This window comes from Phoca vitulina, unplaced genomic scaffold (genome assembly GCF_004348235.1).
Source record: "Phoca vitulina isolate PV1807 unplaced genomic scaffold, GSC_HSeal_1.0 scaffold4, whole genome shotgun sequence".
NCBI classification, from domain to species: domain Eukaryota; kingdom Metazoa; phylum Chordata; class Mammalia; order Carnivora; family Phocidae; genus Phoca; species Phoca vitulina.
This window is the reverse complement of record NW_022589707.1, coordinates 77,649,862-77,671,112: the sequence shown is the minus strand read 5'-3', so window position 1 is coordinate 77,671,112 and position 21,251 is coordinate 77,649,862. Positions and strand designations below refer to the sequence as shown.

The following is a 21,251-nucleotide window of genomic DNA, read 5'->3' as shown; positions in this document are numbered from 1 at the left end:
GGATAGAAGATCAAACCAGCCACAACATTCCCTTAAGCCAAAGCCTAATCCAGAGCAAGGCCCTAAAACTCTTCAATTCTATGAAGGCGGAGGTGAGAAAGCTGAAAGAAAAAGGTTTGAAGCTAGCAGAGGCTGGTTCATGAGGTTTAAGGAAAGAAGCTGTCTCTGTAACTAAGAGTGCAGGGTGAAGCACAAGGGGCTAATGCAGAAGCTGCAGCAAATTATCCAGAAGATCTAGCTAAGATCATTAATGAAGGTAGCTACACTAAACAACTGATTACACTAAACAACCGATTTTCAATGTATACAAACAGCCTTATATTGAAGGAAGATGCCACCTATGAATTTCATAGCTAGAAGGGAGAAGTCAATGCTTGGCTTCAAAACTTCAAAGGACAGGCTGACTCTCTTGGTAGAGGCTAATGCAGCTGGTGATTTTAAGTTGAAGCCAATGTTCATTTACCATTCTGAAAATCCTAGGGCTCTTAAAAATTATGCTAAACCTACTCTGTCTGTGCTCAATCAATGAAACAACAAAACTTGGATGACAGCCCATCTGTTTACCACATGGTTTACTAAATATTAAGTCCACTGTTGAGACCTATTGTTCAAAAAAAAAGATTCCTTTCAAAATATGACCGCTCACTGACAATGCATTGGTCACCCAAGAGCTTTGATGGAAATGTACAATGAGATTAATGTTCTCATGCCTGCTAATACAACATCCATTCTGCAGCATATGGATCAAGGAGTCATTTCAACTTTCTAGTTTTATTGTTTAAGAAATACATTTCATAAAGCTATAGCTGCCATAGAAAGTGATTTCTCTGATGGATCTGGGCAAAGTAAATTAAAAACCTTCTGAAAAGGATTAATCATCCTAGCGGCCATTAAGAACATTCATGATTCATGGAAAGAATTAAAATATCAACATTAGCAGGAAGAAGTTGATTCGTGGATGACTTTGAGGGGTTCAAGACTTCAGTGGAGGAAGTAAATGCAAATGTGGTGGAAAGAGGAAAAGAACTAGAAGCAGAAGTAGAGTCTGAAGCTGTGACTGAATTGCTGCAATCTCAAGATAAAATTTTAATGGATGAAGAGTTGCTTTTTATGGATAAATAAATAAAGTGGTTTCTCGAGATGGAATCCATTCCTGGTGAAGATGCTGTGAAGACTGGTGGAATGACAACAAAGAATTTAGAATATTACATAAACTTACTTGATAAAGCAGCAGCAGAATCTGAGAGGAATAATTCTAATTCTGAAAGTTCTACTATGTGTAAAATACTATCAAACAGCATCATGCATTACAGAGAAATCATTTGTAAAAGAACCAATGCTGCAAAATTCACTACTTTTTTTTTTTTTTTTAAGATTTTATTTATTTATTTGAGAGAGAGAGAGAGAGAGAGCACATGAGAGGGGGGAAGGTCGGAGGGAGAAGCAGACTCCCTGCTGAGCAGGGAGCCCGATGTGGAACTCGATCCTGGGACTCCAGGATCATGACCTGAGCCGAAGGCAGTTGCTTAACCAACTGAGCCACCCAGGAGCCCCTTCACTACTATTTTAAGAAATTGCCGCAGCCACCCCAACCTTCAACCTTCAGCAGCCACTACCCTTATCAGTCACCAGCCACCAACATCAAGGCAAAAAGATTATGACTCACTGAAAGCTCAGATGATGGTTAGCAATTTTTTTAGCAATAAAGCATTTTTAATTAAGGTATCTGCATTTTTTTTTAGACACAGTGCTAATGGACACTTTAACTTACTACAGTATAGTATAAACATAGCTTTTATATGCACTGGGAAACTGAAAATATGCAGTGGTGTAGAACTGAACACACAAGATCTCTGAGGTATGCCTGTATTTAAAACTGAAACTGATCTCCTGAAGACACTCCACTGTTACCACCACCACCACCACACACTTTTTCAATGTCCTTTTCAATGCCATTCTGGTAAGATTTGAAAGAAAACTTCACCAGCATTAATTCCCCCCTTTTTTGTACTGTGTACATGTATTTACTATATGTATACAATAAATATTTTAAAAAATAGTATCAACCATCAGTGCAGCCAGAGGTAATCAGAAAAAAATGTGCAAAAGCCATTCACATTTCTGGGACTGAGAATTTGTTGTTTTAAAAGAGCAAGTTTACAATGTGCATAATACCAAACCACATTTGTGTTTATTCCAATCATATAAAGTTAACTTTGAGTCTTGTACTATATATATTTAGATGATTTTTAAGGCCAAGAGTTAGAAAGCAGGTGTACCAGAAAAAAAAAATCATGGTCTTAAAAAATTTTTAATTACGGTAAAAAATGCATAAAACTTACCATCTCAATCATTTTTAAGTTTACAGTTCAATAGTGTTAAGTATACTCACATCGTTGTACAACAGATCTCCAGAACTCTTTCATCTTGCAAAACTGAAACGCTATACTCATTGATCAACTCCCCATTTTCCCCTTCCCCTACTTTTGTTTCTATGAATCTGACTACTTTAGATATCACATATAAGAGGAATCATACAGTATTTGTCTTTTTGTGACTGGCTTATTTTACTTAGCATGATGTCCTCAAGGTTCATCCATGTTGCATCATGTGACAAGATTTCCTTCCTTTTTAAGGCTAAATAATATTCCACTGTATGTCTATACCACATTTCACTTATCCAGTCATCCATCAATAGACATCTGGGTTGCTTTTACCTTTTAGCTACTGTGAGGAATGCTGTTGTGAACATGGGTGTGCAAACATCTCCTAGAGATAGAAAAATTTTCAAATTGATTTTACCCAATGCCATCTTGGTGAGTGTTTCAAACGAAATGTCTGCATTGTGCTAAGCAGTTAGAAGAAAAGAGTGTCAAACACCAAAATGTGATAATGGAGAGGAATAAAAGAGTAAAACTGCAGTTAAGTATACCATATTTCTACTTACATATGGATGATGACTATTTATCTTACATAGCAAAATGCAGCACCCTTACCAGTAATTATTACACCATCATCTTTGTGAACTTCAGTCATTTCTTGAACATGGACTTCTGAGTTCACATCAACCTCTTTCCCTGATAGCTGTAAATGAGCTTGAAGAGAAGATGTGACCTTGACAAGAATAGAGCCTATAATAAATTTTAAAAAGTTTATTAATGCAAGGAAATCAAAAGTACCAGGGGCTACTTGAAAGATGATTGAAAGGGTAGGATTGCTCCTAGAACACTGTCTTTACTCCTTAGCACACTTTATTTACCCAGCAGTGCAGGGCACCTGGGTGGCTCAGTCGGTTAAGCATCTGCCTTTAGCTCAGGTAATGATCCTGGGGTCCTGGGATTGAGCCCCACATCAGGTTCCCTGCTCAGCCAGGAGTCTGCTTCTCCCTCTCTCTCCAACCCTAACCCCCGACTGTACTTTGCTTTCTCTCTCTCTCTCAAATGAATAAATAAAAAATCTTTAAAAAAAAATATTTATAAATGGCAGTGTCTTCTCCTTACTTCCAAGGCATTCACAGTAACTTCTGTCAAGGCATGAGTCATTAGAATATTATGAACTTCTTTTGCCAATAGCCCTAGTCAGCTTATCCAATATCAGAAAAGTGAGTAGTTTACTACACATGTAGCTTGTAGATAATATTTACCATTAATTGAGCATCTACTGAGAGTAAGACAGCTTAATTAGATTATCTCTTTTAATCTATATATCGACTTTATGAGGTATTATTATAATACCAATTTTAAAATGAGAACTTGCTCAAGTTCCCACTAGCACTAGTGTTGGAATCTAGCTTCACTTCAATGACAACAGAGCCCATGCTCTTAACCACTGTGGTATTTCACACACTGCTCCCTCATCACATTATAGGACTTGTGATTTCACTGATCACTATGACACAACTAGAATCCTAAGCTCTTGGGCTTTTAGTTGTACCTTGTGCATGTGTGCTGGGGAGGGAGGGGTGGTTGTGAGAAATAATAATAAAAAAAAGGGAACATTTGAATTTCAAGTAACTAATTTCAATGGATTACAGTCTTTTGGGTACCTGAAACAAGACATTTATTTCCACTACAATCTTATAGTAATTTAAGCTTCTAAAGGAGGAAATAAGAAAAAGTACTCTGTTAGCTAACATATAATTTTCCAAAACAACTACGTAGGTTGCAGTGCAAACTCACCAACACACTCCTGTTTCAGAAGTTTTTCTTTCTTTGTTTCTCATATATCAAATAAAGTCAGAGGCCCCGGCCATAGAACGTTAAGCAGATTTCCTCTGTGGACAAAGGTGGTCAGGAGGACTTTCACTGTGAATGTTGTAAAGATTCCTTTTAAAATGCACGTATTTATGGGTCATTGTTTGTCTTTTAGTTTGGTTAACATCAGCCCAAGTTCCCCTAATTTCTTATCTTCTCCGCCTTCCTACCTGGAGCTAGAAAGTCTGGGGTAAAACTGATAAACTCTCATAATTACCCCTCAAAAAGGGTGGGGGAGAACGAAGCATATCACTACAACTGGGTTATTTTATTTATAAAACAAACTGCTTTTCAGGTTTTAAATGTAAACTACTGACAGGAGATTCCCTATAACAACAGATATGAGGGATTCCGGGGGAAAAAAAAACCTGGAAAATTTCAGAATGAATAGAAGATGCATGTTTTTCTACCAAACATACTTTATTTATTTTTTCTTTTTTTAAAGATTTCTTTGACAGAGACAGCGAGAGAGGGAACACAAGCAGGGGAGTGGAAGAGGGAGAAGCAGGCTTCCCGCCAAGCAGGGAGCCTGATGCGGGGCTCAATCCCAGGACCCTGGGATCATTATCTGAGCCGAAGGCAGACACTTAACGACTGAGCCACCCAGGCGCCCCTCTACCAAACATACTTTAAAAAGAAGAAAAAAAAAGATTTTTAAAACTTTTCTGTAGGACTTTTTATCTCCAAATACATCAAATGTGGTAATTTTATGAATACTTTTTTTCTGTTCTTTTTTTTTTTTAAGATTTTATTTATTTGAGAGAGAGAATGAGAGAGAGAGAGCACATGAGAGCGGGGAAGGGTCAGAGGGAGAAGCAGACTCCCTGCTGAGCAGGGAGCCTGATGCGGGACTCGATCCTGGGACTCCAGGATCATGACCTGAGCCGAAGGCAGTCGCTTAACCAACTGAGCCACCCAGGCGCCCCTTTTTTTCTGTTCTTAAATGAGAAAGAGATGTTAAATCTGTGAGAGCTTTAAAAATGTTAAGCAATGCAACTACTTCTATCCTCATCTCTCTCCATATCCTTAAAAAAAAAGTTGTCACTACTGAAACTCCATTACTGTCTGTGAAAGAATTCTCATGACTTGAAAACTTTCCCAAAGGTCCCATCCTTAACTATCTTTTTTAGAAAGAAGGGCTCTTGCTACATCTTCAACCTCTTTCACTTCATAAACTGTTTTCATGGTTACTGACATCAATACCATTTTTTTTTACATTAAAATGTGAACTGATACTAACTATACCATTTACTGAAGACATACTATATTAAGATCATTGGTTTCATCAAGGACAAATTTTAAATGGAAGAGTCAGTACTCAGATGCAGGTCTGACTCTTAAGCCTAAATAAAGCCTTTTTGAAAGAATTAATAAGGTTAACTCATAGGAAGAGAGAAAACAAGCATGCAACATTCTTTTTCACATGGCAAAATGGAGAACATCTAAGGGACTCAAGTGGTTGGCTCCCAAATCCTACAGCAAGACAGGGGCAGAGCTGGAAAGGATTCTAGATGTCTATACTAACCATTAAGCAACAGAATCCTGAATAATTTTCCATTACTCTCTTTTTTTTTTTTAAATGGGTCATTCTTGTTCTTTTTTTTAAAGATTTTCATTTATTTATTTGACAGAGAGAGAGAGAGACACATTGAGAGAGGGAACGCAAGCAGGGGGAGTGGGAGAGGGAGAAGCAGGCTTCTGGCAGAGCAGGGAGCCTGATGTGGGGCTCGATCCCAGGACCCCGGGATCATGACCTGAGCCAAAGGCAGACGCCCAACGACTGAGCCACCCAGGCGCCCCTCCATTACTCTTTTTAAAAAGTTACTGTTCCTAAGTGTAGTTAGAATTCAAAGACCTAAAGTAAGACAGAAATTTTTGTTTCCAGTTATTTTTAAGCTTCATGCCAGTCCCAGTAGGAAAACCCACAAAATTATAAACTTAATCAAATCTTGCAACATCATATGCTATTTCAATAAGTTACTGGAACAACATCCCAAATAATGCTCAAAAATATTTTATGTGGATGAAAATTAACAATGTTTTTTGTTTTATTTTACTTTTTTGTCCATCCATACAAAACAGGAAATAACTTTCATATAAGAGCTACTTATTGAAAACTTTGTACTCTGTTACTAGTTATAGTAAATTAGTAATGGTTTACATTTTTTCTCTTAGGGCCTTCATAATAAGAGAATGCATTATATGACTTTTATGGCACTTATAAAATATCCTGAATGGCATTACTGAAGCTCTCAGGAATTCAGTGAGAACACAATATTATCCTATTGTAAAAGAAAAAAATGTAATCTTGAGAAATCAAATCACATCTGTGTGTCAACAAAAAAACTTCTGTTTTAGGTCTCTGTGTTTGTAGTTTTATTTTGACACTCTGACAAGAGACCCTTGTTGAACAAAAACTATTAAGCCAACATGACCAAGAAATTGCTAACAGCAGGAATAACTGGTTTCTGTAAGGAAGTATTTTCCTTGTTATACATATATAGCCCTATTCTGGCCAATATGCAAGATCTTCTAGATTTTATTCAAAAAAATTTTTAAACAGAGCTACGTATTCTTAACTTTCTGCACCCAGGTCACTTCAGCCCCTATGGCCAAGCTACTCCAAGTATCCAAGCCACTTGCCACCATGTACACACAGACATATATTCAGTCTTCATATGACTAAAAAGCGTATTAGTTTTAATGAAATACTTGAATTCTTAGAGTAAGTTATTTGTAACAGAAATAAGATTATATAAAGAGACACGTCATAATAAGACTTAATACTTCAAGAGATTAAGTCAACAATCACTTTAGAGGGCCTTCCTGATGATACCTTTATTTCAGGATCACACATTGCAAAGAATTACCATAGAGTGATGGCTCGAGAAGGTCGTATTACAGGATGGTAGAAAAGCTTCCAAAAGAATGTATGGGAGCATTTTCCCTCCAAAGAATATTCTATTTCAGACATAAAACCAAACTGAAAAACCCAAACACTAACACTAAATAATTCCACAGTAACAGTCAATATATTTTAACATTTTTGTTTGCACTACAAAGGGAACAAGAGTCTTTATGGCCATCTCTTCCAAAAGTTTCAAAAATCATTGGTCTAGAGGGCCAGTATTCCAGTCAGTCTTTATTATTCTTTTCTTTTTCTCCTTTTAAAGAATTTATTTTTAAGCAATCTCTACACCCAGTGTGGGGCTCAAACTCACAACCCCAAGATCAAGAGTTGCATGCTCTACCAACTGAGCCAGGCAGGTGCCCCTCTGGCCAGTCTATTTTATTTTATTTTATTTTTTAAAAGATTTTATTTATTCATTTGAGAAAGAGAGAGAACATGAGGTGGGGAGGGAGGGGTAGAGAGAGAGGGAGAAACAGATTCCCCACTGAGCAGGGAGCCCAATGCAGGGCTCTGTCCCCGATATCATGACCTGAGCTAAAGGCAGTTACTTAACTGACTGAGCCACCCAGGTGCCTCCCCCCCATCAGTCTTTAAATCAAATTCTATCAGAAGAAATTTTCTTGACTCATGATGTCAGTATAGATAAAATAATCTGACCATCTCTTTCCTGGATGTTACATAAACCTTCCATACACCATATATCAAAATAGAACATTCTACGTGGCTAACCTGCATGGGATTTCAACTCCACTTTCCCTAGTTGGCTGACATAAACATCTATTGCACCCTGATGAGTTGAGGCCTTTAGACATCCAGAGGATGAATCTAGGAAAAAAGAAAAACCATAAATATAATCATTCTTATTGTAGTAACTGAAATGATAAACTTGAAATAAAAGACTCTACTTCAGCAATAGGATAAGGCACTAAGAGTCTTGCAAGGTTTTGTATTTTCCCCATAGTTATGCCATCTTTCACTTTAAAATGAAAACAGAATCAGAAATCTACAAATCCATACCTAGATAATGAAATATTCCTATGTCTACAGTAACCTGCATAACTTATTGATAAACATGCTTACTCTGCAACCTAATATATAGGAAGGACAGTACACAAACAGTGGACCTTTGACAGCCAAGACTACTAAGCACCATTGATATATTTAGTTTATTATCAAATTTCAATATTTACTAAAGAATTTTATCTCATGTACACACACACAGAAGTAGCAAAGTTAACAAAAATCAAAACTTCTTATATTTTCTCCTTTTAGCATATTTGGTAGTACTAAAAAATTACTAATAGTGAAAGCTTACTCCAGATAAGATTTTGTTGCATTTCTCAAACAGAAATGGAGAAAAAGGGAGTCACTTAAAGAGTGGGTGAAGCTTGTTTATATCTAAATATTTCTTTTCAAATTTCTGGAATTGAACAGATATCTTTCAGTCAGGAGAAGAAAATCATAATTAATTAAAGTGGTGCTGATTTGAAACTCAAATCTCTGTCATCATTGACCCCAGTTTTCAAAAAGCCAACAGTTCAAGTTCAAGGGAAAACTGACCAAGTCAGAGATAAAGAAGAGAATGATGTTGAAGAGTCAGCACTAAGTAGCTGACTCAACCTCAACCATGGCAACTGAATCTTTAATTTAATATTCTGTCTGACTGCCCTGGGAAGGCCAAAGCATATTTTTTTAGAAAGGTCTCCTAAAAAGCATATTTTATCAGGAACTTTACTACTTCAAAGTGAAACAAATTAGGGAGTGTGGTGAAAACAATGCCAAAAATTATATTAAACTTTTAATAAAATGTGAAGAGAAAACATTTGTATACTAGACATTTTTCTTCAAATTTTTACATGACCCTAAACAAGGCAACTTGAATAAACTGATTAAAATCTGGCCCCAAGATAATTTATAATAATTCTCTGTAATCTATACTGAAAATGGCCTTTATTGGACCCACTTTATTTAATTCTTAAGTTCAAAAGTAAACACTGATGCTGGGAAATTAAGCCATTAGTGATAAATGACATAGAATAGTTGGGCAAAGACGAATCTCTCTCTCCTCAATTATCAACAGAAACTCCTCATAAATAACCTCTTAATGCAACCTAAAAGAAGCCAAGTAAAAATATATTATGATTAAAAAATGTGGACTACACAACAACGTGTGTATTATCCCAGGTCAAACAAAGTAAAATATTTGAAACATTAGTTTGAATTCTTGCTTTCTCTAGGGGGAAAAAAAAAACCACAAGATTTTCATGAGGCTAATAAACACTACTTTTCACTTCTCCCCCCAAGCCAATGGGAAGTAATAGCTAAATAATTTTATCACAAGCCACTGAGTAATTACATCCTCATGTTATCAGTCTTGAGCTCTGATAATGGCCCATCCCTTGGAGACTCTCAAAAAAATAAAATAAAATAAAATAAAACTCAAGATATGTTTTCAAAAGAGAAAGCAAAAGTGATATTTGAAAAGCTATGTAGCAAATGATTGGAACTAAAAATTAATTATCAAGAGTCAAATTAAGACTTCCTCTACAAAATTTCATTTTTTGGAAATTCACATAATGGAGAAATTCTATAGCTCTCAGAAAAAGCCTTAAGGGAAATATGCATTAGAGGGCGTTTAAGAAGTGAACAGAAATTATCAGTCCAGCTAGTGTTTGGAATAAGTGGACTCACAGAGAGCTTTCTATCATCACAATTTTGGCAAGATGGCGGAGGAGGAAGACACCTAAATTTTGTCTGGTCCCAGGAATTCAGCTAGATAGGGATCAAACCATTCTGAACACCTATGAACTCAACAGGAGATCAAAGAAAAGAATAGCAGCAACTCTCTGAACAGAAGAGCAACCACTTTCTGGAAGGTAGGACGTGCGGAGAAGTGAATCCGAGGCGATATTCAGGAAGACAGACGGTGGGGGGAGGGGGCCTCTGTCAGCGGCTACCGGCAAGAGATAGAACAGTGGAGAACAAAATCGGAACTTTTAGAAGTCTGTTCCGCTGAGGGACGTCACACCAGTGGCTAAGTGGGGGGGGGGGGGGGGGGGTAGGGGGGGGGAACCCTCAGTGCGACAGTGTGGTCTCAGGACCCTCGGGGTCACAGAAAGACCAGGGGTGCCTGAGTGCGGCAGAGCTCCCAGGTATCAGAGTGGGGAAGCCAGCTGCAAAGACGGAGCAGAGGAGTGGGCTCTCAGCTCGGGGTTGCCATAAACCATGATCTGTGGCACAGTCAGGCCACTGCTCTTCCAGCAGGGACCCAACAAGTGGCAGACACCCCTTCCTCTCCCAGGAGGAGTGGCGCGGGAGCACACCGCAGGAATCTGCTGGGTTTGGAGAATCCACCCAGGGTCGTGTGTCAGAGATAGAAACGCTTGGTCACAGGCTGGGTGAGCACGGAGTGTGGCTGGAGACAGGGGAGACGGGAGTGATTGACTGCTTTTCTCTGGGGGCTCACTGAGGAGTGGGGCCCTGAGTCCTCAGCTCCTCCGGGGGGAGACTGGGAGGCTGCTATTTTCATTCTCGTCCTCCAAAGCTCTACGGAAAGCTTGCAGGGAACAAAAGCTCCCGAGAGCAAACCCGAGCAGATTACTTGGCCCAGACGCGGCAAGGGCGGGGCAATTCCGCCCCCGGCAAAGACATTTGGGAACCATGGCAACAGGCCCCTCCCCCAGAAGATCAGCAAGAACAGCCAGCCAAGACCAAGTTTACCGATCAATGAGAATGGCAGAACTCCAGCGCTAGGGGAATACAGCACATAGAATTCATGGCTTTTTCCCCCCTGATTCTTTAGGCTTTCAAAGTTAATTTTTTTAATTTTCTTTTTTCCTTTTTCTTTTTTGAATTTTTCTTTTCCCCTTTTTCAACCAACATCTTATCAATCCCTTTTCTTTAAATCTTTTTTATTTTTCATTTTTAGAGTCATATTCTATCCCTTTATAGTAGTTAACATTATTGTTGGTATATATATAAGTTGTTCTCTCTTTAAACTTTTGAGATACAGTTTCTTCTAACAGACCAAAATATACCCAAAATCTCTAGTGTATGGCTTTGTTCTAGTCTCCTGCCTGATCACATTTTCTCCCTTTTTTTTTTAATTTCTCTTCTTTCTTTTTTCAACCAACTTATCAATTCCTTTTATAAAATCTTTTATAATTTTCATCTTTACAGTCATATTCCATCCCTTCATTGTATTTACCCTTATTTTTGTACATATATAAGCTTTTCTTTCTTTAAAATTTTGGGAGGCACTTTCTTCTAACAGACCAAAATACACCCAAAATCTAGTGTGTGGAACTGATCTATGCACCAGCCGGATCATATTTGATCATATTCTTTTTTTTTTAAATCTCTTTCTTTTTCTTTTTTCTTTCTTTCCCCTTCTTCCCCCCCGGTTTCGAGTCTCTTCTGATTTGTTTAGTGTATATTTTTCTGGGGTCGTTTTTACCCTGTTAGCATTTTGTTCTCTCATTCATCTATTCTCCTCTGGACAATATGACAAGACAGAAAAAAAATCACCTCAAAAAAAAGAACAAGAGGCAGTACCGACTGACAGGGACCTAATCAATACAGACATTAGTAAGACCTCGGAACTAGAGTTCAGAATGACGATTATACAGATACGAGCTGGGCTTGAAAAAAGCATAGAAGATACTAGAGAAACCCTTTCTGGAGAAATAAAAGAACTAAAATCTAACCAAGTCGAAATCAAAAACGCTATTATTGAGGTGTAATAAAAAATGGAGGCTTTAACTGCTAGGAAAATGAGGCAGAAGACAGAATCAGTGATACAGAAGACCACATGATGGAGAACAAAGAAGCTGAGACAATGAGAGATAAACTACTGGATCACGAGGGCAGAATTCGAGAGATAAGTGATACCATAAGATGAAACAATATTAGAATAATTGGGATCCCAGAAGAAGAAGAAAGAGAGAGACGGGCAGAAGGTATATTGGAGCAAATTACAGCAGAGAACTTCCCTAATTTGGGGAAGGAAACAGGCATCAAAATCCAGGAGGCACAGAGAACCCCCCTCAAAAATCAATAAAAATAGGTCAACACCCCTACATCTAATAGTAAAACTTACGAGTCTCAGAGACAAAGAGAAAATCCTGAAAGCAGCTCGGGAGAAGAGATCTGTAACTTACAATGGTAGAAACATTAGTTTGGCAACAGACCTATCCACAGAGACCTGGCAGGCCAGAAACGACTGGCGTGATATATTCAGACCACTAAATGAGAAAAATATGCAGCGAAGAATACTATATCCAGCTATGCTGTCACTGAAAATAGGAGAGATAAAAAGTTTCCAGGACAAACAAAAACTAAAGGAATTTGCAAACACGAAACCAGCCATACAAGAAATACTGAAAGGGGTCCTCTAAGCAAAGAGAGAGCCTAAAAGTAACATAGACCAGAAAGGAACAGAGACAATATACAGTAACAGTCATCTTACAGGCAATACAATGGCACTAAATTCATCTCTTTCAATAGTTACCCTGAATGCAAATGGGCTAAATGCCCCAATCAAAAGACACAGGGTATCAGATTGGATAAAAAAACAAGACCCATCGATATGCTGTCTGCAAGAGACTCATTTTAGACGCAAAGACACCCCCAGATTGAAAGTGAGGGGGTGGAAAACCATTTACCATGCTAATGGACACCAAAAGATAGCGGGGGTGTCAATCCTTATATCAGACAAATTAGATGTTAAACCAAAGGCTATAATAAGAGATGAGAAAGGATACTATATCATACTAAAGGGTCTATCCAACAAGAAGATCTAACAATTGTAAATATCTATGCCCCTAACATGGGAGCAGCCAATTATATAAGCCAATTAATAACAAAAGCAAAGAAACACATTGACAACAATACAATAATTGTAGGGGGCTTTAACACCCCCCTCACTGAAATGGACAGATCATCTAAGCAAAAGATCAACAAGGAAATAAAGACTTTAAATGACACACTGGACCAAATGGACTTCACAGATATATTCAGAACATTCCATCCCAAAGCAACAGAATACACATTCTTCTCTAGTGCCCATGGAACATTCTCCAGAATAGATCACATCCTAGGTCACAAATCAGGTCTCAACTGGTACCAAAAGAATGGGATCATTCCCTGCCTAGTTTCAGACCACAATGCTTTGAAACTAGAACTCAATCACAAGAGGAAAGTTGGAAAGAACTCAAATACATGGAAGCTAAAGAGCATCCTACTAAAGAATGAATGGGTCAACCAGGACATTAAAGAATAATTTAAAAAATTCATGGAAAGAAATGAAAATGAAAACACAACTGTTCAAAATATTTGGGATGAAGCAAAGGCGGTCCTAAGAGGAAAGTATAGAGCAATACAAGTCTTTCTCAAGAAACAAGAAAGGTCTCAAATACACAACCTAACCCTACACCTAAAGGAGCTGGAGAAAGAAGAGCAAATAAAGCCTAAACCCAGCAGGAGAAGAGAAATAGTAAAGAGCAGAGCAGAAATCAATGAAATAGAAACCAAAAGAACAGTAGAACAGATCAACGAAACTAGGAGCTGGTTCTTTGAAAGAATTAATAAGATTGATAAACCCCTGGCCAGACTTATCAAAAAGAAAAGAGAAATGACCCAAATAAATAAAATCATGAATGAAAGAGGAGAGATCACAACCAACACCAAAGAAATACAAACAATTCTAAGAACATATTATGAGCAACTATATGCCAGCAAATTAGATAATCTGGAAGAAATGGTTGCATTCCTAGAGATGTATAAACTACCTAAACTGAACCAGGAAGAAATAGAAAACCTAAACAGACCTGTAACCACTAAAGAAATTGAAGCAGTCATCAAAAATCTCCCAACAAACAAGAGCCCAGGGCCAGATGGCTTCCCAGGGGAATTCTACCAAACATTTCAAGAAGAATGAATACCTATTGTTCTGAAACTGTTCCAAAAATAGAAATGGAAGGAAAACTTCCAAACTCGTTTTATGAGGCCACCATTACCTTGATCCCAAAACCAGACAAAGACCCCATCAAAAAGGAGAATTACAGATCAATATCGCTGATGAACATGGATGCAAAAATTCTCACCAAAATACTAGGCAATAGGATCCAATAGTACGTTAAAAGGATTATTCACCACGACCAAGTGGGATTTATTCCTGGGCTGCAAGGTTGGTTCAACATCCGCAAATCAATCAACGTGATACAATACATTAACAAAAGAAAGAACAAGAACCATATGATCCTCTCAATAGATGCAGAAAAAGCATTTGACAAAGTACAGCACCCTCTCTTGATTAAAACTCTTCAGAGTATAGGGATAGAGGGTACATACCTCAATATCACAAAAGCCATCTATGAAAAACCCACAGAGAATATCATTCTCAATGGGGAAAAACTGAGAGCTTTCCTCCTAAGGTCAGGAACACGGCAGGGATGTCCACTATCACCACTGCTATTCAACATAGTACTAGAAGTCCTAGCCACAGCAATCAGACAACAACAAAAAATAAAGGCAGGGGCACCTGGGTGGCTCAGTCGTTAAGTGTCTGTCTTCGGCTCAGGTCATGATCCCAGGGTCCTGGGATCGAGCCCTGCATCGGGCTCCCTGCTCCACAGGAGGCCTGCTTCTCCCTCTCCCACTCCCCCTGCTTGTGTTCCTTCTTTCACTGTGTCCCTCTCTGTCAAATAAATAAATATAATCTTAAAAATAAATAAATAAATAAATAAATAAATAAATAAAGGCATCCAAATCGATAAAGAAGAAGTCAAACTTTCACTCTTTGCAGATGATATGATACTTCATGTGGAAAACCCAAAAGACTCCACCCCAAAACTGCTAGAACTCATACAGGAATTCAGTAAAGTGGCAGGATATAAAATCAATGCACAGAAATCAGTGGCATTTCTATACACCAACAACAAGACAGAAGAATGAGAAATTAAGGAGTCGATCCCATTTACAACTGCACCCAAAACCATAAGATACCTAGGAATAAATCTAACCAAAGAGGCAAGGAATCTGTACTCAGAAAACTATAAAATACTCATGAAAGAAACTGAGGAAGACACAAAGAAATGGAAAAACGTTCCATGCTCATGGATTGGAAGAACAAATATTGTGAAGATGTCAATGCTACCTAGAGCAATCTACACATTTAATGCAATCCCTATCAAAATACCATCCACTTTTTTCAAAGAAATGGAACAAATAATCCTAAAATTTGTATGGAACCAGAAAAGACCCCGGATAGCCAGAGGAATGTTGAAAAAGAAAAGCAAAGCTGGTGGCATCACAATTCCGGACTTCCAGCTCTATTACAAAGCTGTCATCATCAAGACAGTATGGTACTGGCACAAAAACAGACACATAGATCAATGAATAGAATAGAGAGCCCAGAAATGGACCCTCAGCTCTATGGTCAAGTAATCTTCGAGAAAGCAGGAAAGAATGTCCAATGCAAAATAGACAGTCTCTTCAACAAATGGTGTTGGGAAAAATGAACCACCACATGCAGAAGAATGAAACTGGACCATTTCCTTACACCACACACAAAAATAGACTCAAAATGGTTGAAAGACCTCAATGTGAGACAGGAGTCCATCAAAATCCTAGAGGAGAACAAAGGCAGCAACCTCTTCGACCTCAGCTGCAGCAACTTCTTCCTAGAAACATCGCCAAAGGCAAGGGAAGCAAGGGCAAAAATGAACTATTGGGACTTCATCAAGATAAAAAGCATTTGCATAGCAAAAGATAACAGTTGACAAAACCAAAAGACAACCTACAGAATGGGAGAAGATATTTGCAAATGACATATCAGATAAAGGGCTAGTATCCAAAATCTATAAAGAACTTATCAAACTCAACACCCAAAGAAGAAATAATCCAATCAAGAAATGGGCAGAAGACATGAACAGACATTTTTCCAAAGAAGACATCCAAATGGCCAACAGACACATGAAAAAGTGTTCAACATCACTCGGCATCAGGGAAATCCAAATCAAAACCTCAATGAGATACCACCTCACACCAGTTAGAATGGCTAAAATTACCACGTCAGGAAACGACAGATGCTGGCAGGGATGCGGAGAAAGGGGAACCGTCCTACACTGTTGGTGGGAATGCAAGCTGTTGCAGCCACTCTGGAAAACCGTATGGAGATTCCTCAAAAAGTTGAAAATAGAGCTACCATATAAACCAGCAATTGCACTACTGGGTATTTACCCCAAAGATACAAATGTAGGGATCCAAAGGGGTACGTGCACCCCGATGTTTATAGCAGCAATGTCCACAATAGCCAAACTATAGAAAGAGCCAAGACGTCCATCAACAGATGAATGGATAAAGAAGATGTGGTATATATATACAATGGAATATTATGCAGCCATCAAAAGGAATGAAATCTTGCCATTTGCAACGACGTGGATGGAACTGGAGGGTATTATGCTGAGTAAAATAAGTCAATCAGAGAAATATGTGTATCATATGATCTCACTGATATGAGGAATTCTTAATCTCAGGAAACAAACAGGGTTGCTGGAATGGTGGGGGGTGGGAGGGATGGGGTGGCTGGGTGATGCACATTGGGGAGGGTATGTGCTATGGTGAGCACTGTGAATTGTCTAAGACTGTTGAATCACAGACCTGTACCTCTGAAACAAATAATATATTATATTAAAAAAAAAAAAAGAAGACAGTAGGAAGGGAAACATGAAGGGGGGAAATCGGAGAGGGAGACGAACCATGAGAGACTATGGACTTTGAAAAACAAACTGAGGGTTCTAGAGGGGAGGGGGGTGGGGGGGATGGGTTAGCCTGGTGATGGGTATTAAAGAGGGCACATACTGAATGGAGCACTGGGTGTTATATGCAAACAATGAATCATGGAACACTACATCAAAAACTAATGATGTAATGTATGGTGATTAACATAATAAAATAAAAAAAATCAATTTTGGACAAGGATCTGGTTGGTCTCATAGAGACCACTGAGTTATCCTCGAAAATCATACATACAATAGAGAAAAAACTGATGTTAACTACTAGGTAATCACTACATACAATGAAAAACTGAGATATTTGTAATATACATTTAGCTAACAGTAGAGAATAACAACTACTTGAAAGGTTAGAATTCTAAACTTTCAGATAAAGGGAGAATTCTTTTAAATCAGTCAAACATGTTCAGAAAGTTCTTCTGAATTTTTACCATTTTACTTCAAGTTTCAACATGTAGATAGTAAGGAACAGCAACACAAAAGATATTTCCTCATTTCTGCAACTTAATTCCTACACTTCCAAAATTACACTAATTACAAGAACAAGGAACCGATTTCACAAACAGGACGTAAAGGATTTGCAAATGCAGAACTGTAAGGTCATTTTAAGTAAAGTTTTCTAAGTATCCTGCCTAGGTATTCTGTATTAGGGAGGGAATATTAGGAGGCTGGGCTTACGAGGGACACACAAGGCAAGCCACCCCACCTTCTGCTCCAAACATGAAGATATTCTTTTTTTAAAGATAAAATTACCAGTATATAGCTTCTGGCAGTGCCTTCCAGAAGAGGCAACATAGGGCAGAGAAAGTAAAGCTAGGTAAGCAACTCTATTAGTAATCCAATCCTACTGCTATCTATTACCAAGCTTTGCTTTCTACTGTTGTCTCATTTTATTTTATTTTTAAAGATTTATTTATTTATTTGAGAGAGAGAGAGAGAGCACGCTCATGAGCGGTGGGAGAGGCAGAGGTTGAGAATCTTCAAGCAGACTCCACACTGAGGGCAGATCCAACGGGGGCCTCTATTGCATGACCCATGAGATCATGACCTGAGCCAGAACCAAGAGTCAGGTGCCCAACTGACTGAGCTACCCAGGTGCCCCTGCTGATTCATTTTAAATGGATGATCTGGTAATTCCAGAAAAAAGACATTATTTTTTAAAATATGAGTCCAAGGAAAATCATGGTTTTGATATACACAATCAAATTTTTTATAGCACTCAGCTTCTGAGAGAGAGTGTTATGGAAATTAGGAAGAACAGGGTTTGGGGAGGTAGATTATAATGTGTATACAACATCCAAATGACTGATGAGATTACTTAAGAACCTGATCAATTATATTATCTAAACTCCTTTTACCTGAATTATAAATATTCTTCTTAATAAAAGAATCATGGGAAAAATTTTCTTGAAATCGGATAGAATAATACCTAAATCATCTCAAGTGATGATTCTAATATTCTAAACTTGATAATATTATATAACTTTTTCTCAACACCCATTCTAATATTTTGAAGCCTCTGCTATTCTAATAAAATTTCCTCTCAAGTTCCTACAAATCACTTTTTATTTCTTTATAACTAATTTGCTTTTGCTAATCTCAATTCCTCAAAATCCAAGTTACTCAGTAGACTTTAATTAGGTTATCATGGCAGAGTAGCCTTCAATTTTCTCCGGCAAACCTTTTATGAAAAACACAAGCCAAGCATTAAGAAACTTCAAATAAACATTATGCTTATCACCTTTGGGATTAAGGCATCATATCCAAAATTTCACCAGACTCATGACAACAATGGTTTTTAGGCTCATAGCAGGGATGGCAAACTACAGCCACCCTCCTATTTTTATTAATGAAGTTTTACTGAAACATAGACACATCCATTTGTTTGTGTACTGTCAATGACTGCTTTGTGTTAAAATGAGAGAGTTGCATAGTAGAGACAGACTGTGTGGCCCAGAGACAAAAATACTTAATATCTGGCTCTTTACAGACAAAATCTGCAGACTCCTAGAGCAAAACATCTTGTTTTGAGGAAATAAGCTCTCCCCTGCTCTCCCCCCTCCAAAAAGTAAAATTTAATTCTGTTTAAGACAAAGAGATTTACCAATTTACTGAAATTAGTTCTTTTCCTAAGGCCTTAGTAGTATACAGATAGATATTAAATTCTTGCTTATAGAAATGAAAAAAGTTGTCTTAGGGTAGTTCTAACTTTTCACTGACCCTGACTGCTCACTATTTTCTAGGGGTAATGGAGATGCTTCCACCAGATTTATTAAAGTGAGAAATAGCACATTATCAAGTATATAACTAGGACTTTGCGGACTTGCTTAGATTATGTCACCACATTTTTGTTTGTTTAACCTCCTAAGCTGTATGTTCCTATTAAACAAAAAATTAGCAGTGTTTGTTTGCTTATAAAGGAGCACAAGTGGGTTCTTGAAAAATTGTATGATATCTCCTGCTCTGGGTGTCAGCAGAAATGGGATGTATTTCCACAAATCAGTAACTTTTAGGTCCAGATATATTCAAAGTAAAAAACCTATAACAGGACCCAAACAACTTTGAATTCAATTTAAGTTTTGGATAATTTTTGCTGTGCTCTGCCCTCTCCTCTTTTCCCTCCTTACCTTTTCTGATTTAATACTCACTATAAGTGTACACATATGAAATAATAGTACAATGTTTTATTTTATTTTTTTTCGTTTAATAAAATGTGAAGGGGTGCCTAGGTGGCTCAGTCGGTCAAGTGTCTGTCTTTGGCTCAGGTCATGATCCCAGGACCCTGGGATTGAGCCCCGCATTGGGCTCCCTGCTCAGCGGGGAGTCTGCTTCTCCCTCTCCCTCTGCTGCTGTCAAATAAATAAATAAAATCTTTAAAAAAAAAAAGGAACAATATTATATATGTGTACTGGTTATTTCTCTTGTGAACTGCTTGTTCATGTTTGTCCATGTTGTCACTGAGTGTTCCTTTTATTTTCATTTGTCATAAACTCATACACACACACCCCTATGTGTGTGTATGGATATATATCAGATAACTTTCTAGTTTGTTACTTGTCTTTTATCCGGATTTATATTTTATTTATACTTAAAAAAAAAATCAGCCAACTGAGAATTATGTACCCAGTGATAATATCCTTCAAAAAGAAGACAAAATAGGACACTTGGGTGGCTCAGTTGGTTAAGGCTCTGACTCTTGACTTCGAATCAGGTCATGATCTCAGGGTTGTGAGATCAAGCTCTGCGTTGAGCTCCATGCTAGCCATGGAGCCTCTTAAGATTCTCTCTCTCCTTCTCCTTCAGCCCCTCCCTCTCTAAGAAAAACAAACAACAAACAAGCAAACCCAAGAAGGCAAAAATAAAGACATTTTTAGATTAAAAAAACTAAGAGAATTCATTGTTAGCAGACCTAGACTATAACAAATGCTAAGGAAATGATACCAATAGTAAACTCTTATCTTCAGGAAGAAATGAAGAATACTGGAAATGGTAAATATATCTAGGAAATAGAATACTAGGAAAAAAATTATTTTCCCTCTTAAATTCTTTAAGATACATGTGATAGGGACGCCTGGGTGGCTCAGTTGGTTAAGCATCTGCCTTCAACTCAGGTCATGATCTCAGGGTCCTGGAATAAAGTCCTGCATTGAGGGGGGGGTGCACCTGGGTGGCTCAGTCATTAAGCGTCTGCCTTTGGCTCAGGTCATGATCCCAGGGTCCTGGGATCGAGCCCCGCAGTGGGCTCTCTGCTCAGAGTGAAGCCTGCTTCTCCCTTTACCACTCCCCCTGCTTGTGTCCCCCTCTCACTGTGCCTCTCTCTGTCAAATAAATAAAATCTTAAAAAAAAAAAAAAAGTCCTGCATTGGGCTCCTTGCTCAATAGGGAGTCTGCTTCTTCCTCTGCTGCTGCTCCCCCTGCTTGTGCTCTCTCTCTGACAAATAGATAAATAAAATCTTTAAAAAAAATACATGATATTATACGTGATAATATAAAGCAAAAATCATATCAGTATATTAAAGGATTTATAATTTATGTTGGTGTAAGACAACCTATACTACAAAGGACAGGAGTAGGTAAATGAATCTATTTGACATAATATGAAGTGGCATAATATTAATTCTAAATAGACTGTGAAAAGTTAAGTTTCTATAGTGAAATCACTAGAAACTGCTAAAAAGTAATGCAAAAAGGTATAGCTAAAAAGTCAAAAGGAAAATTAAAATGAATTCTGAAATATATCGAATTAATGCAAAAAGAAGAAAAAAAACAAAAAATAGAAGAGACAAAATAAAA

At 37.8% G+C, this 21,251-nt stretch overlaps 1 protein-coding gene across 7 annotated transcripts in view; it reads right to left on the bottom strand.

Annotated features, from left to right (window-relative positions):
• Positions 1–21,251, bottom strand: part of FAM185A (family with sequence similarity 185 member A) — a 140,347-nt gene that overhangs the window by 83,298 nt on the left and 35,798 nt on the right. For 6 of the 7 annotated variants that reach the window (XR_004299084.1, XR_004299085.1, XR_004299083.1 and 3 more), the window contains exons 6-7: positions 7,894–7,989; positions 2,997–3,131 (exon numbers count right to left, since the gene is read on the bottom strand). The exons of the other annotated variant lie outside the window; for it this stretch is intronic. Coding sequence is in view for 2 of the 6 variants with exons in the window: in XM_032402309.1 (XP_032258200.1) it covers positions 2,997–3,131; positions 7,894–7,989 (231 nt within the window). In the remaining 4 variants the exon portion in view is untranslated. The remainder of the gene's footprint in view (positions 1–2,996; positions 3,132–7,893; positions 7,990–21,251) is intronic. 7 annotated transcript variants of the gene reach the window in all.